The sequence below is a fragment of the Argentina silus genome, assembly GCF_951799395.1.
Source record: "Argentina silus genome assembly, chromosome: 18".
NCBI classification, from domain to species: domain Eukaryota; kingdom Metazoa; phylum Chordata; class Actinopteri; order Argentiniformes; family Argentinidae; genus Argentina; species Argentina silus.
The window spans coordinates 3,020,019-3,035,018 of NC_139672.1; the positions used below are offsets into that span (position 1 = coordinate 3,020,019).

The window sequence follows — 15,000 nt, forward strand, 5'->3', positions numbered from 1 at the left end:
AGTCGCCACGGAAACTCCGGCAACCCCTGCCTCCTCCGCCACCCCTGGAACTCCTGCCACCCCAACCTCCATCTCACCCTCAGGAATCCCCAAACGCAGGACTGGTCAGTCGATTGATTGATTGATTGATTAATGCACAATTGTGACTATTAAGTATCTATTCTAACAGACAATCAACCATTGAGTGGTAGACATTGTAAGAGATTTCGAAAGGAATGCCCAGAGAGATCTGGGCATTGTAGGTTTTGCTGCATAATGTTTTGGTTGACGACACAATGTCTCAGTATTTCCCTTGTCTGTCCTCTCCCTGCAGCGAGGAAGCAGTTCCCCAAGAGAAAGCTTGACAGCAGGAGTGACAGTGAGAAAGAGAAGGATGAGGAAGAAGTGAAGGAGGAGGAGGAGGAGGAGCAGGAGGGCCAGCAGAATAAAAGAGCAAGGGTTGAGAAAACACAGGACAGCACGGGTGAGTTTGACCTTCCTCCACCAGAAGTCTGGTCTTACATATCTTCTGTCTTATCCCTCCTTTTCTTGCCCTCTGTAGAGAATGAAGAAGAAGAAGAAGAAGAAGAAGAAGAAGCAATGGAGGAAGGGGGAGAGGAGGCCAGTGGGGGTAAACCCGAGGATGGAGAGATGGATGGGGAGAAGACCATCGAAAAAGAGAAGGAGGCGGCCGATGATGTGAAAGAGACCAAGAACAGCAAGATGGAGGTGGAAGAAAAGGATTTGAAAGAAAGCAAAAAAAAGAAGGATTTGAAAGAAAAAACAAGTCCTAAGTCAGAAAAGAAGGATTTGAAAGACAAAAAAACAACTCCCAAAAGCGAAAAAAAGAAGGATTTGAAAGTTAAAACAACTCCCAAAAGCGAAAAAAAGAAGGATTTGAAAGAAAAAACAAGCCCTAAAAGTCAAATGAAGGCAGTAAAGGAGGGGAAAGAAATTAAAGAAGAGCAAGATGCGCCTCAAGGAAACGACCAAGCCAAGAAAGCCCCCATCAGCAGTTTCTTTGGTGAGATTTTCCTCCGTCTTGCATGCATTTACATAGCACATGAACATTTTTACATAAATCAGTTTGCTTTTGTCAGTTTGCAAGAAGTCAAATTATTTGGTTTCTTCTCTCGCATGCGCCAGCCCCCAGGAAAGCCGCTGTGAAGATGGAAAAAGCGGAGAAGAGCGAGGGAGAGAAGAAGAAGGAGAGTGGAGAGAAGAAAAAGGAGGAGGAGGAGGAGGAGAAGAAGAAGATGAGTTCCACAGAGGACAACAAAGACAAGAAAGGGTAAGTTAAAGGGGAAGTACAAGACTAATTCCCTTTTTAAATTACTAATAATGTAGCGATCTCTTAACACCTATGACGATTCAAATGTGTTACCCAACACCCCTAGTCCTTACACTGCACAACCGTCTGGAACTAAAGTGATTATTTAGTGATTCGATCTGTTCTCCTCCCAGTGTGAAGACTGAAGCCGAGAACCAGGCCCAGTATGACCCGAGCAGGTCACACTACCACCCTGTGGAGCACGCCTGCTGGGTGCGGGGACAGAGGTAGGGTCTACCCACTGTCACACTGTGAGCTGTGTATGTGTGTGTGTGTGTGCTACCCTATTGTGTGTGTGTGTGTGTGTGTGTGTTACCCTATTCTGAGTGGTGTGTGTGTGTGCGCTACCCTATTCTGAATGGTGTGTGTGTGCTACCCTGTTGTGTGTGTGTGTGTGTGTGTGTGTGTGCGCGCTACCCTATTCTGAGTGGTGTGTGTGTGCGCTACCCTATTCTGAATGGTGTGTGTGTGCTACCCTGTTGTGTGTGTGTGTGTGTGTGTGTGTGTGTGTGTGTGTGTGTGTGTGTGTGTGTGTGTGTGCGCTACCCTATTCTGAGTGGTGCGTGTGTGTCTAAGAGCGTTGATGTTCCCTCAATCGCTTTTTATAGTATATGTCTCGATGGAACGAAGTTGCTCTGAATATCAATGAGCTCTGAAATCATCATACCCCTCCTCTCTCTCTCTCTCTCTCTCTCTCTCTCTCTCTCTCTCTCTCTCTCTCTCTCTCCTCTCTCCCTCTCTCTCTCTCTCTCTCTCTCTCTCTCTCTCTCACACTTCTGCTTTAACAGGGTTCCATATTTGGCTGTAGCTCGCACCTTTGAGAAGATTGAAGAAGAGTCTGGCAGGTCAGATTACTGCATTATTATTATTCATCTTTGGATGCAAGTCTGCTTAGGAGCTGCTCGACTAATTTCCTTCTTTTCCGCCAGGTTGAGGAACATCGAAACATTGTCAAACCTTCTGCGCTCCGTGATTGTCCTCTCTCCAGGTAAAGAGCTTTTGCATACTGTGATGCGTGATTTTGTGCCTGTTTGATAGCTAAGCTGTCACTGCAGGTTGCTATGGGAGGTGTGAACACAGCTTCAGGATTGCTAGTGATAAGTCAACACACACGCACGCACACACACACACACACACACACACACAGAGAGATGGTTTGATGCTAAGTGTATCTGTTGCTTGCTTTCCACAGATGACCTGCTGTGCTGTGTCTACCTGTGTTTGAATCAGCTGGGTCCTGCCTACCAGGGGTTGGAGCTGGGAGTGGGAGAAACTGTACTGATGAAAGCTGTTGCCCAAGCAACTGGTATGACAGCCACACGAACACACACACGCGTGCTGAGACATACGCACACAGGCACGCACACACACACTCCACACACAAACACACTGACAAAAACTCACACGTACGCATACTGACATGCACGTACACACATTGACACATGCACGCACACTCACTGACACATACACACAGTCACGCACGCAGGCACACACAGTAACACACACACTCACACTCACACAAACGCTCTCAAACCGTATTGTTAAGTCTTTTGCTTTCAGTGTCTCACATTTACTGTCTTATTCTTGTTGCCAGGGCGACAGTTGGACAAAGTCAAGGCAGAGGCACAGGAGAAGGGGGACTTGGGCTTAGTGGCAGAGAGTTCCCGTAGCAACCAAAGAATGATGTTTGCGCCAGCCAATCTGACTGCAGGGGGCGTGTTCAACAAATTAAAGGAAATTGCCAGCATGAGCGGGAACTCTGTGAGTTTTCCACATTATCGGTCTCCAACTGTGTTCAAACATAATCACTGTGAAAAACAGCCAAGTGTCCTCCAGCTTTCCAAACATGCAATTATAGTTGTGTTTTATTTAGTCCGAAAAATGCAGGGAATAAGCTCAGACCGAATAGCATCGACTGGTCCTTTGGTTCTAGTTTCTCTGTTTATTTAGTATTCCGTCTCTGTCCCCCTGAATCTCATTGCTCTCCTCCCTCAGGCTATGAATAAGAAAATCGACATCATCAAAGGTCTCTTTGTAGCTTGCCGTTTCTCTGAGGCCAGATACATTGTTAGGTAAAATAACTTCTGCGGTCTTACCTGTCTACACACACACGCACAAACAGACATGGCACACATACATACATACACACACACACGTGCGCAGGCACTTTGCTGGTCGTCAGGGTAACAGGCTCCCACGTCTCAAATGGTTGTTGATTGATTGACAGGTCTCTGGCAGGGAAGCTGAGGATTGGCCTGGCTGAGCAGAGCGTTCTGGCAGCCATGAGTCAGGCTGTATGTCTGACTCCACCTGGACAAGGTTAACATCAACATTCTCATGACATTACCCCCAACCTCCTCTCAACCTTACCCCCAACCTCCTCTCAACCTTACCCCCAACCTCCTCTTGACATTACCTCTCAACATTACCCCCAACCTCCTCTCGACATTACCCCCAACCTCCTCTCAACATTACCCCCAACCTCCTCTCGACATTACCCCCAACCTCCTTTCGACATTACCCCCAACCTCCTCTCAACATTACCCCCACCATATCAACAACTCGCCACAGCGTCTCCATGTCACTTGGATGTTATCAGGATGGTCTTGTGTGTGTTTTCCCAGACTTCCCTCCCACTAAGCTGGACGCTGGGAAGGGGATGAGTGCAGAAAGCAAGAAAGCCTGGATTGAGGAGAAGGGCCTGATCCTGAAACAGACCTACTGGTACCTAAATAGCACACAGTCACTGCCAGTCTCACTGTTGATCTCGCTACATTTCCTCCTCCTCGAAACCCCCCCTTCCCTTCCCTTCCCTTCCCTTCCCTACATCTCTGGCTCAGTCATTGGCTTGACTGCGTTTGGCTCTCACTGATTTTGATTCTGTTTATTCTCCTCCAGTGAGATGCCCAACTATGACGTCATCGTCCCAGTCCTGCTGAAGGAGGGCATCGACGAACTGCCCAATCACTGTAAACTCACGCCAGGTATTGACTGACCAGTCAGAAACGTGTGTGTGTGTCTGTGTGTGTGTCTGTGCTTTTCTAACCACCTCTCCCCTCCCCCCTCCCCCCTCAGGTGTCCCATTGAGACCCATGCTCGCCCACCCCACCAAAGGTGTAGGAGAGGTGATGAAGAGGTTTGATGAAGCCTCCTTCACCTGCGAGTACAAGTACGATGGGGAGCGAGCACAGGTGTGTGTGTGTGTGTGTGCGCGCGCGCGCGCCTGTGTGTGTGTGCATGCCTGTGTGTGTGTGTGTGTGTGTGTGTGCGCGTGTGTGTGTGCGCGCCTGTGTGTGTGTGTGTGTGTGTGCGCGCCTGTGTGTGTGTGCACGCTTGCGTGCGTGCGCAAGATGTCTTTGTCTTTTTAATTGTGCACCATATGTCATATGCATCCACTTAGTGTGTGTTTGTGTGTGTGAGTGAGTGAATGTGTGTTCCTGTTCTCAATGAGTCTACTTCATTAGACTTCTTGTTCTTCAGAGGCAGACAATAGGGGTGTGTGTGTGTGTGTGCGCGTTCGTACGTGCCTGGTGTCAACGCCTGTATTTTTGAGTGCTTCTAGTGGACCTACTTGCAGTGTGTGTATGTGTTCTTCTAAAGAACAGAAACACACAGACCATAGTGCTTCAAGGGTGTATTTACTTGCAGTGTGTGTCCGTCCGTCCTCCTTTCTTCTAAAGAACAGACACACACACACAAAAGCCATAGTGCTTCTAGTGTGTATCTAGTGTGTATCTAGTGTGTATCTAGTGTGTGTATCTTGTGTGTGTGTGTGTGTGTGTGTGTGTGTGTGTGTGTGTGTGTGTGTGTGTGTGTGTGTGTGTGTGTCCTTCTTCTAAAGGACAGACACATTCACACACAGACCATAATGCTCCTAGTGTGTACAATGTCCTCTTGTATTGAGTGTGTTCTTTAGAAGCAGACCATAGTGCTGTGTAGCCTCAGGCTGTGTGAGCTCCTCCCAGAGGAGGCATTAAACAGAGCAGCGTGACGTCCTCGCCTTCTCTCTATCATGTTACACTGCAGTCCCACCTTCCCTCCACCAACCACCAGGGGGAGCTAAAGCACACTGGCTGTCAGAGCCACAGTGCTAGAGCAGCAGCTATGTACTGTCCTGCATCTCTCTAGGCAGAGTCTCTCTCTCTCTCTGTCTCTCTTTCTCTCTCTCTCTCTCTCTCCCCCCCCCCTCCCCCAAGTAGGAGACTGCAGTGGCTATTGTGGATTATTAGATTAGGATTAATGACTTCGATGTCATTGTTTTTGGATTGGGCAGATCCATATTCTGGAGAACGGGGAAGTGCGTATTTTCAGTCGCAACCAGGAAGACAACACGACCAAATACCCTGATATCATCGCCCGTATTCCCCAGGTAATAAGCCCCCCCCCCCCCCCCCCAACACACTCACACAGCATCTTACCCCCTCCCCCCGTCATCATAAATCATCTAAAGCACACTGCCTGCATACCATAACCTCTCCCCCCCCTATCCTTCCATCTCTCTCTCTCTCTCCCCCCCACCCCCAGGTGAAGAAGGAATCAGTGGTGTCCTGTGTTCTGGACTCGGAGGCAGTGGCGTGGGACAGAGAGAAGAAACAGATCCAGCCGTTCCAGGTTCTCACCACCAGAAAGAGAAAGGTCAGAAGAGAGAGAGAGAGAGACGAGGGGGAGAGGAGGGGGAGAGGAGGGATACAAAGAACACAGGATGACAGGAATTAGGCTGGAGGATACTTGCCGTGTGTGTGTGGTTGCGTGTGTGTTAATGGTCCATGTTGTATGTTTCTCAGGATGTGGATGCTTCGGAGATCAAGGTCCAAGTGTGCGTGTACGCCTTTGACCTGCTGTACCTCAACGGAGAGGTAAGTGAAGATGATGATGATGAAGAATACTGGAGGCTGTAATTCAACAATGATTGCAATTCCTAACGTGTGTGTGTGTGTGTGCGCGTCTGTGTCTCCCTCCCTCTCTCCCTCCCTCCCTCTCTCCCTCCCTCCCTCCCTCTCTCTCTCCCTCCCTCCCTCCCAGTCCCTAGTCAAGCAGCCCCTGTCCCGGCGCAGGGCTCTGCTGAAGGAGAGCTTTGAGGAGCGGGAGGGAGAATTTGTGTTTGCTCGCGCCATTGACTCAGACAACACCGACTTCATCGCCGAGTTCCTGGAGCAGTCTGTAAAAGGTGTGTGTGTGTGTGTGTGTGTCTGAGGGAGAGGGAGAGAGCAGATAAGGCCTATTTCTGTGGGTTCTCTCATCCGGAGCAGTGCATGTGTGTGTAACTAATGTGGTACTGTTTTGTTGTGTTATCTGGTTAAATCAGATTCCTGCGAGGGACTCATGGTGAAGACTCTGGAGAAGGAAGCCACGTATGAAATTGCGAAGCGCTCTCACAACTGGCTCAAGGTACCCAGGCAGTGATACACACACACACACACACACACACACACACCCCTCTACTGGATAGATCCTTACCGTGTGTGTGTGAATGCAGCTCTTAAAGACCACACACACACACACCCCCCCTACTGTATAGATCCTTACTGTGTGTGTGTGTGTGTGTGTGTGTGTGTGTGTGTGTGTGTGTGTGTTCCCCTGCAGCTGAAGAAGGACTACCTGGACGGTGTGGGAGACACTATGGATCTGTGTGTCATAGGAGCCTACATGGGGAAGGGCAAGAGGACAGGGACCTACGGAGGTTTCCTGTTGGCCTGCTACGACGAGGACAATGAGGAGTTCCAGTCTGTCTGCAAGGTGTGTGTGTGTCGTCTGTCTCTGTCTGTATCCCTTTGCGTGTGTGTCCCCCCTTGCCTGTGTGTGTGTGTGTGTGTGTGTGTGTGTGTGTGTGTGTGTGTGTGTGTGTGTGTGTGTGTGTGTGTGTGTGTGTGTGTGTGTGTGTGTGTGTGTGTTAGCTTGTGCGTGCCTATCTACCTGTCTGTACGGTGACTTTTTTGTCTGTCTTGTCTCTGTTGGTTTGTCTCTTTGAAAGGTGACCGCCTCAGGCGTCACAGGATGAAGGCACCTGTGCACAGGGAATTCAGGCACAAACCTGTGTTATTCTGCTCTGCTAAACGTCTCATCTGTCTGCACACCAGGGAATAGACTCTCATTACCTTTCGTCTTTCCTTTCCCTCAGATTGGGACAGGCTTCAAGGATGAAGATTTGGAGCAACATTATACATTCTTAAAGGTACAGAGCCTCTATTTCTGCTGCGGTGTGTTTGCCTGTGAGAGAGTTAGCGTACTGTTCTGTGGCCAAGCTGCCGGTCTTTTAGATCGAGCTCACTTCAAACGCATTGTCTCTTCCAGGAGCATATTTTGCCAAAGCCCCGCCCCTATTATCGCGTGGACCAATCGGCGGACCCCGAAGTGTGGCTCGATGCGGTGCAAGTCTGGGAAGTGAAGTGTGCCGACCTGTCACTGTCGCCGGTTTACAGGGCCGGCATGGGATTGGTCAGTTTGCCTGTTTGAGCTCCTCCCATGCACGCTGGCTTACCAACACTAAATTATGGGTTATTTTGACTATTCAGGGCTGCTCTCCAGCACACGGATTAAGCCTAATCCTAGACTCAAATGGATCGTCAATGGAGATTTTCTATTAAAAATTGTTTTTAAGTCCACTTAATCCTAGTTCCAGGAATGCAAAGAAAGTTAAATATTTATAGATTGACTGTGTTTGACACTCATTTATCCAAGATGATTCTAATGACAATTGCATAGATTTTGCAGCCTCTTCACACAAATTGGTCTCCAAGCAATTGACATTGTGGAACACACACATCGTATAATTAACCAAGCCGGCAGCAATTTCTATTGCCTTGCGTTCACATTGACGTCATTCTCTTCAGTACAGTATACAAGATGATTTATAGCTCTCCTCTCCTCCTTTCCTCTCCTCTCCCTCCTTTCCTCTCCTCTCCCTCCATCTCCTCTCCTCTCCTCTCCTCTCCTCTCCTCTCCTCTCCTCTCCTCTCCTCTCCTCTCCCTCCCTCCTCCTCCTCCTCCTCTCCTCTCCTCTCCCTCCCTCCCCCTCCTCTCTACCAGGTTGACCCAGAGAAGGGCATCTCTCTCCGCTTCCCCCGGTTCCTGAGGATCAGAGATGACAAGAAGCCTGAGGACGCCACCTCAGGGGCGCAGGTAAAGGGCAGGCGCTGGGTGGGGGTGGATCATGGAGAACGGGCTTTTATGTCTTCTCCTATCTCTATCACTGGTGCCTAAGTGCCTTTACTTGACTTTATTGGTCCCAGATGTCAGCTAAATTACTGTAACACAAGGGTATTTACATGCAACAATAAAATACATAATAGAATATTATTCATAGAATATTGAATATTACACATGGGTAACAACACGGAAAGCTTGTGTCTTGACCACTGACTTGTATAGATGGAAATAGTTCTTATACTAGGTCTGTGTTCTGGAACTAGTTCTTATACTAGGGCTTTGTTCTGGAAATAGTTTGTATACTAGTTCTTATACTAGGTCTTATATCTGATTTTCTGTCTGTCAATCTGTTTTTTTTTGTCCGCCCCTTTGATTTTGTTATGATGTCACTGATTTTGTTTTCTCTCAGATTGCTGATTTGTACAAGAAACAGCAGCAGATTCAGAATCAGGGAGACAAAGCTGATGTGGAAGACTACTATTGATCCTGTCATACGTCCAGTCAACCGTCAGCAGCACTTGAATATTACAATTGTACATAGTTTTTGAATTGATGAACATGAATAAAGGCTCTGCCAATGTTATGATATTAAAACATTTGGTATTGAACGTAAGTGAATAAAACTGAAATAAAGCCAATTTTATATTAAACTTTGGGTGTCTGTCATTATAACCAGTGGGCTTAGGGGAGGATGGATTCTTATTCAAAAGTATGTGAAATTGACTGACATTTAGTATGTCTAAAATGACTGGATGTCATACTACAGTAGGTTTGCCTTTCCATGTAGGATAATTCACTGCACACTATTCAGGAAGTCCTTTCTGATTTCAGTCACTGTTCAGTGGCGCTGGTGAGGGAGGTGTACCGTAGACTAGCGAAGTTAAACCAGTTTCATGAACAGCCTGGTTGAGTTAAAGATAAAGGGTTTCGTGTTGCTTAGTGGCGTAGCACACGAATGTTCATACCACATCATCGCAAGGTTCCTGGCTTGATTCCGACCCTCGACACGTCTTGCATGTCATCCCCCCTCTCTCTCTCGCATCCTTCCTGTCAATCTCGACTGTCTCTATCCCAATAAAGCAGAAATGGCCTAAAAAAAAACATTTTAAAAGAAAGTAATTCTCGGTATAAAGAATGAGGTGTACGTTGAAATGTGTTTGCTTACTGTATGCGTTGTAACAAACGTAGGCTCTAAATAGTATGTAATATGGGTAGTATGTGTAATTACTGAAAATGCATTTTAGTCTAGGATTAATCTGTGTTTGGGATTAATCTGTGCCTGGGATTAATGTGTGTCTGGGAAACTAGCCATTTGTGTTTATGCAGAAGAATAATAACGGGGACAAACCAAGGAGACTGCTGCCGCTGTGATGTTTTAAAAATGTGTTTGACAGGCCCAAGGAGCAGGACAAAAGAAGTGCAATTTCCAGCCTGCATTAGAAGATGGAAATCCGCTAAGCGGTCTCTAGCAGGAATCAATCCACCACTGGAGATACTGCAGGTCAGACAGAGAACCAAGGACAGGCGGTCAAGCACTAAAGAGGATTTGAGATTTCAGAGTTTGTGCACACACACAGAGTGGCCATACCATGTTAGGTTGTTGAGTATATGTTTGTATGAGAGTGTGTGTGTTTGTGTGTGTGTGTGCGTGTGATGTGTCTTTAAGTGAGTTTACATGTGAGGTGGTTTGGTGAATGCAGGGTTCTTTGTCAGGTGACACATCCTGTATCTAATTATATATATAATCCCTGGTGTACAGCACATGCTGGTTGCTTAGATAGGTGTTGATTTAGTGTGTGTGTGTGTGTGTGTGTGTGTGTGTGTGTATACGCGTGTGCATGGATGTGGTTGTCTGTGTATGCAAGTCAGTGTGTGTACATGGGAGGTTGTGTAATGCCTGCAAAGTGTGGTTGTGTTGTGTCTGTATGTGTGAGTGACATTGTGAAGAGGTTGTACGCACCCAACAACCGCCAACGAACCATGCCTGGTTTGTATACGTCTGTCAGAGTGTGCATGTGGAAGCGAGTGGGCTTTGGGCTGTGACCTGCGCTGGTGCTGTGTGTGTGTGTGTGTCTGCTAAATAGGTGGTGGAGGAGGAGGAGGAGGAGGAGGAGGAGGAGGAGAACAGAGTCTTTGTGACAGCCTGAGCATGGAAATGTTGATTTTCTTGCCCTTTTCCATCTGTTTGTGCCATTGTGCTTTCTGCTTCTAACATCTCTCTCTTTATGAACATCTACAAATCTCACACAGCATGTGGCTTCCTTCGCTGTTAATGAATAAAATGCAGCATCTGCTGGTCTATTGATATTCAAAAATATGAAATTAAAACCAACGAAATAAGTAATTTAGCAGGTGTTTGTACAGTAGGAAATGAGCTGTTTACTGTTACCAACAGGGAGCTTGGTGGAGGTAGGGAAATTGGAGGACGGGTTCATTGTAATGCATGGAATGGTATGAGGAATGGTATAACACGTGTGTTTTGAAACCCTTTCTCATTCCATTCCGTGCTTTTCAATGAGCCCGTTGCTCTGTTTCCACCTCCACCAGCCTCTCCTGCTTTCCAGGGTTCTATTTTCTCGGGGCGAGGACGCATCGGCAGCAGTTCTCTCTCTTGCACTGTGGAGGGATGTAGCGGTGGTGTTTACCGAGGGGCAGCTGGCACACATCGCAAGCCTGCAGGGCATAGTACTGTACTGCTGTGCTGCATCTCTCCAGCTCCATCTCCACAGAGGCCTGCTGCCCACTTATACTCTCCCCCATTCAATCTGCCTGGCTGTTAGCTCAGATGTACTGTAGTAAACTGCTCTGCTGAAGCCCCCCCACCTGGGAGCTGAACTGAGACCAGATATCCTACCACCTGACCACTCTCTCTCTCTCTCTCTCTCTCTCACCATCGAATAATGGGGCTGTCTCTGATCCACTTGATGGAGCACTAGAACCCCCCTCATGAGAAAGAGAAACAACTGACACATCAAATCACCGTCAGTGCCCCGACATCAGACAGAATCAGATCGTTGTTTCAGTTGCTGCTTGTATTCCCATGGTTGAGAGTATGAAGCCGCATCAGGAGATTGAAGGCACTGTGGAGGAAAGCGGCTACAATGCTGTCGTTTGAATGTCTCTCTGAGCTGCGACGGTCCCCAGGGCACTGCTGTTATGGATTGCCCCAAACTGTTTTGAGAAATCCAAAAAAATGTGTGTTTGACAAATAATGGTTTTCACCTCTCCCTCTGTCTGTCCTTTTGTCTTCTCTCCCTCTTTCTCCCACTCTGGCTATCTGTCTTGAACACAATACCCCTTTCTCAACCTCCGAACAATGTGTTTGTTCTCCTTCTGAGTTCTCTCCATCCCTCCGTCCCTCCATCCCTTGTTTGGTGCTCTCTGTGACATCTCTGCCATGCAAGGCCACGAGGGAGAGAGGGAGGGACAGGACCAGCCTTTGTCCCCGGTTGAACCCACGGAATATCAATAGTGTGTTTTTCTTGAGCAGGAGCGCTGAGCGTTGGCCAGTAACCTTTCGATTTGATGATGTCAGGCCAGTTTCATCGCCCCTATGTGTTAATGTTTTTCCATCCTAGTCTCCACTTACTGTAAATCTTGTCAGATTTAGTCACATTCAGAATATACTCTACTGTACGTGTCTCTTCAATGGAATCTACCAAGATGACAACAAGCCAAATACTGTAATGACAAAATGGAATGTTCTTAATAATCCTGTCCAGAGAATGTCTTAGTCAGCGTCCCAATTTTTCCCCTTCCCCCTGAGGTGTGCCCTTGTGTGCTCCCCTACTTGAGTTTAAAAACATTGCATAAGCCGTAAGAGCCCATGCATAATTCTCTTCATGGCTGATTTGCCTGGCAGTGTCATCAGGGTGTTTGGCCTGATTAACAACCCCCCCCCACAGCTCAAGTTTTGGATCAGATCGAGGTGTTCTGAGGCGCTGCGTTGTGATTGGTCGACGGCGACGGAGGTCGGTGGTGGTTCTCCCCAGTGCTTGGCGTGGGCCCACAGCGAGGCTGCTGCCTCTCCTCAAGGCCCAGAGTGTGTGTCTGTGTAGCCACTCCATTGGATCACTTCTCTGGCTATTAGCCTTGTAACCCTCATGACCGTTTGCCTCTCTGCTCTCTCCTGCTTTCGTGCTGCTCATGACCAGAGTGTAGGCCCGGAGGCCTCCCGCCTGCCCGCCGGCCTGCCGGGCCCCCCAGGCCACCACCCCTCTCAAAACTCTCTTTAGAACCCTCCAAAGCCTTTCTCTGAACCCTCCAGCGATTCCAATCGGCTCCAAGACATTCCGCTACAGTTCATCTGCCAACATGCCTTGTGATTAGGCTTCTGCCTGACACTATTAACATACACTAGATGGTTCCGCAGGCAAGGGACATGGCCTCATTCAACAGGATATTGGTGCTGTATTCAGTCTTGTTTTCTATTAGACACTGGAGCTTCTCTTTCTTTCTTTCTTTCTTTCTTTCTTTCTTTCTTTCTTTCTTTCTTTCTGTCTGTCTCTCTTCCCCCCCCCCCCTCTCTCTCTCTGTATTATTTAGAGGTTGATGATTTGGCTTAGCTGCAGGGGGATTGTTTTTATCTCTGCCAGCTGAGTGAGGCCCTTCCCTATCTGATACAGTCACTGTCTGCCAAAGCAATCTAAGGCCTGCCTTTTGCACCGCTGACGACTCTGGACGCGTGCCATCCTTTCCACCTGCCAGTTTCATAAAAGATCTCCTGTTTCCTAGTCCTTATGGCCTTAATCACTTAGTGAATACACATGGAGACAGTAAATGCCAACAACAGCCTGGCAGACGGTCAAGTTTGTTTAATTGATCCGTCAGTATGGTATTTGGGATTTTACGCTTGAGTATGAATAGTTGCAATATGTATGTCACAGTTGCCGGGTTTAGAATGCGCCCTGCCAATCTTGCACTACCTGCACCTGATTGAGATGCTATAACTGTAGAATTAGAATGATTTTCATTACAATGATTCTCATTCTAATTCTATGTGCTCAACGTTCCAATTAGAATAACAGAATGCTTGCGGTAACCGGTTAGCGGGAGGGGACTGTTTTTACGGCGGTGGCAATCTAAGCTTTAGGTTTGATCGATCCACCACAGATGTCGCCACAAGCTAAACAAATGCATATTTATGTCCTATGACAGGTTGATGGATCATGGCTCCTGCGGGCTGCCGTAGAAAAAACCCTTCCCATGCGTTCCCTCATTCCCTCTGTCTCTCTCTATCTCTCCCTCTGTCTCGCTCCCATGTCTGTGTGTCTCCTAGTGTCCTCGCCTCAACCCTTCTATATATAGCCGGTCTCTCCCTACTCTCTGTGTCTGTTTTACAGGAATAAGAAGAGTGGGCATGGGGCAGAGAGGAGGCCGGAGAATACGTCGCTTTGTCTGGACGGAGAGAGAGAGAGAGGGAGAGGTTGGAGTGGAAGAAAGCGCCATTGAGAGACAGAGACACACCAGTCACCCCCTGCCCCCTCCCTGCCCCACTGTCACCCCCCCGTCCCCCCCTCTCTCCATTGTTTGACTGGTAGACGTCAGCAAACGGCAGGAATCCGGAGAGAGGGAGGAGAGAGAGAGAAAAGGGTGAGAGGGAAGTCTTTGTTTTTCATCCCTCGCTTCGTCCCGGGTGAAAGTGCAGGGAGAGGAGAAACAGGGTGATGGCGGGAGGGGAGGAGTGAGACAGGGTCACACTGACCTCGGTTATCGGGCCTCCACCCCTCCATCCCTCCATCCCTCCATCCCTCCATCCCTCCACCCCCCTCCTTTCCCATGTCATATTTACTGTACACATTGGGCCCACGTACAGTACATGCTTCACTGAAGACCGGTGCGTGGTCGTCACGTCTAGACATACATTCTGCATACTTCTGCATACATTTCCTGATATTTCATGATATTACACACCAGTAACGACGCAACTTGGGGATAATTGCGTGGCGCTGTGATGGGTTAACCAAGTGCAGGCTTTTAGTGCTTTAGTACCCAACGTGTTGACGCCTAATTTGATCCGTGTCTTAACAGCGTGTGATCTTTACATCATGGATTGCGCATGTTTTTTTTTCGTTTTTTTTTCGTCTCGTCTTCAAAAGGTTGTTTGTTTGTTTAATTTGTTTCAATGGGATTGGAGAAAGAGAGAGAGAGAGGGAGAGAGGGAGAGAGAGAGAGAGAGAGAGAGAGAGAGGAGGAATGGGCAGGGCCGTGGTGAGGGGTGTGGTTGGGTATAAACCCCAGGACAGTGGGGTCCTGTTGTTGTCCGGTTTAGAAGTCTTTGGCACCCTGCGCCCCTCTCTCCTCCTTTCTCTCTATCTCTCCATCTCGCTCCACGGTGGGACTCTTCTGCAGCATCCGCTGAGGTCGGCATCTCTTCAGGAACTCCACAGCCAGACACCATGCTGACGTTCTTGGTGGTGGCGTCGACCGTACTCTTGGGAATAGGTAAACAACGTTATTTTTTATTAGTTTTTCTTAACCTAATCTGCGCTCATTCTTTCATATCTACCCTCAAACTACCTCCAAATGTGACACAAGTTCGGTGA

At 48.1% G+C, this 15,000-nt stretch overlaps 2 protein-coding genes across 5 annotated transcripts in view; both read left to right on the forward strand.

Annotated features, from left to right (window-relative positions):
* lig1 (ligase I, DNA, ATP-dependent) overlaps positions 1–9,085 on the forward strand; it is a 10,777-nt gene extending 1,692 nt beyond the window's left edge. Inside the window, exons 4-27 of one of the 2 annotated variants that reach the window (XM_083690264.1) lie at positions 1–104; positions 314–463; positions 542–1,003; positions 1,126–1,270; positions 1,444–1,536; positions 2,098–2,154; positions 2,239–2,297; positions 2,502–2,615; positions 2,904–3,070; positions 3,305–3,381; positions 3,537–3,628; positions 3,934–4,033; positions 4,208–4,293; positions 4,385–4,500; positions 5,583–5,678; positions 5,834–5,944; positions 6,094–6,165; positions 6,332–6,476; positions 6,615–6,697; positions 6,893–7,045; positions 7,428–7,481; positions 7,601–7,744; positions 8,336–8,428; positions 8,865–9,085. The exon at positions 1–104 is cut by the window's left edge and continues 77 nt beyond it. In XM_083690264.1, coding sequence (XP_083546390.1) covers positions 1–104; positions 314–463; positions 542–1,003; positions 1,126–1,270; positions 1,444–1,536; positions 2,098–2,154; positions 2,239–2,297; positions 2,502–2,615; positions 2,904–3,070; positions 3,305–3,381; positions 3,537–3,628; positions 3,934–4,033; positions 4,208–4,293; positions 4,385–4,500; positions 5,583–5,678; positions 5,834–5,944; positions 6,094–6,165; positions 6,332–6,476; positions 6,615–6,697; positions 6,893–7,045; positions 7,428–7,481; positions 7,601–7,744; positions 8,336–8,428; positions 8,865–8,939 — 2,848 coding nt within the window. In that variant the 3' untranslated portion in view covers positions 8,940–9,085. The remainder of the gene's footprint in view (positions 105–313; positions 464–541; positions 1,004–1,125; positions 1,271–1,443; positions 1,537–2,097; positions 2,155–2,238; positions 2,298–2,501; positions 2,616–2,903; positions 3,071–3,304; positions 3,382–3,536; positions 3,629–3,933; positions 4,034–4,207; positions 4,294–4,384; positions 4,501–5,582; positions 5,679–5,833; positions 5,945–6,093; positions 6,166–6,331; positions 6,477–6,614; positions 6,698–6,892; positions 7,046–7,427; positions 7,482–7,600; positions 7,745–8,335; positions 8,429–8,864) is intronic. The other variant, XM_083690265.1, reaches the window with a different exon arrangement.
* Positions 9,086–14,730: 5,645 nt separating this feature from the next.
* Positions 14,731–15,000, forward strand: part of mpz (myelin protein zero) — a 9,089-nt gene continuing 8,819 nt past the window's right edge. For all 3 annotated transcript variants that reach the window (XM_083690678.1, XM_083690679.1, XM_083690680.1), the window contains exon 1: positions 14,731–14,899. In XM_083690678.1, the coding sequence (XP_083546804.1) occupies positions 14,854–14,899 (46 nt within the window). In that variant the 5' untranslated portion in view covers positions 14,731–14,853. The remainder of the gene's footprint in view (positions 14,900–15,000) is intronic.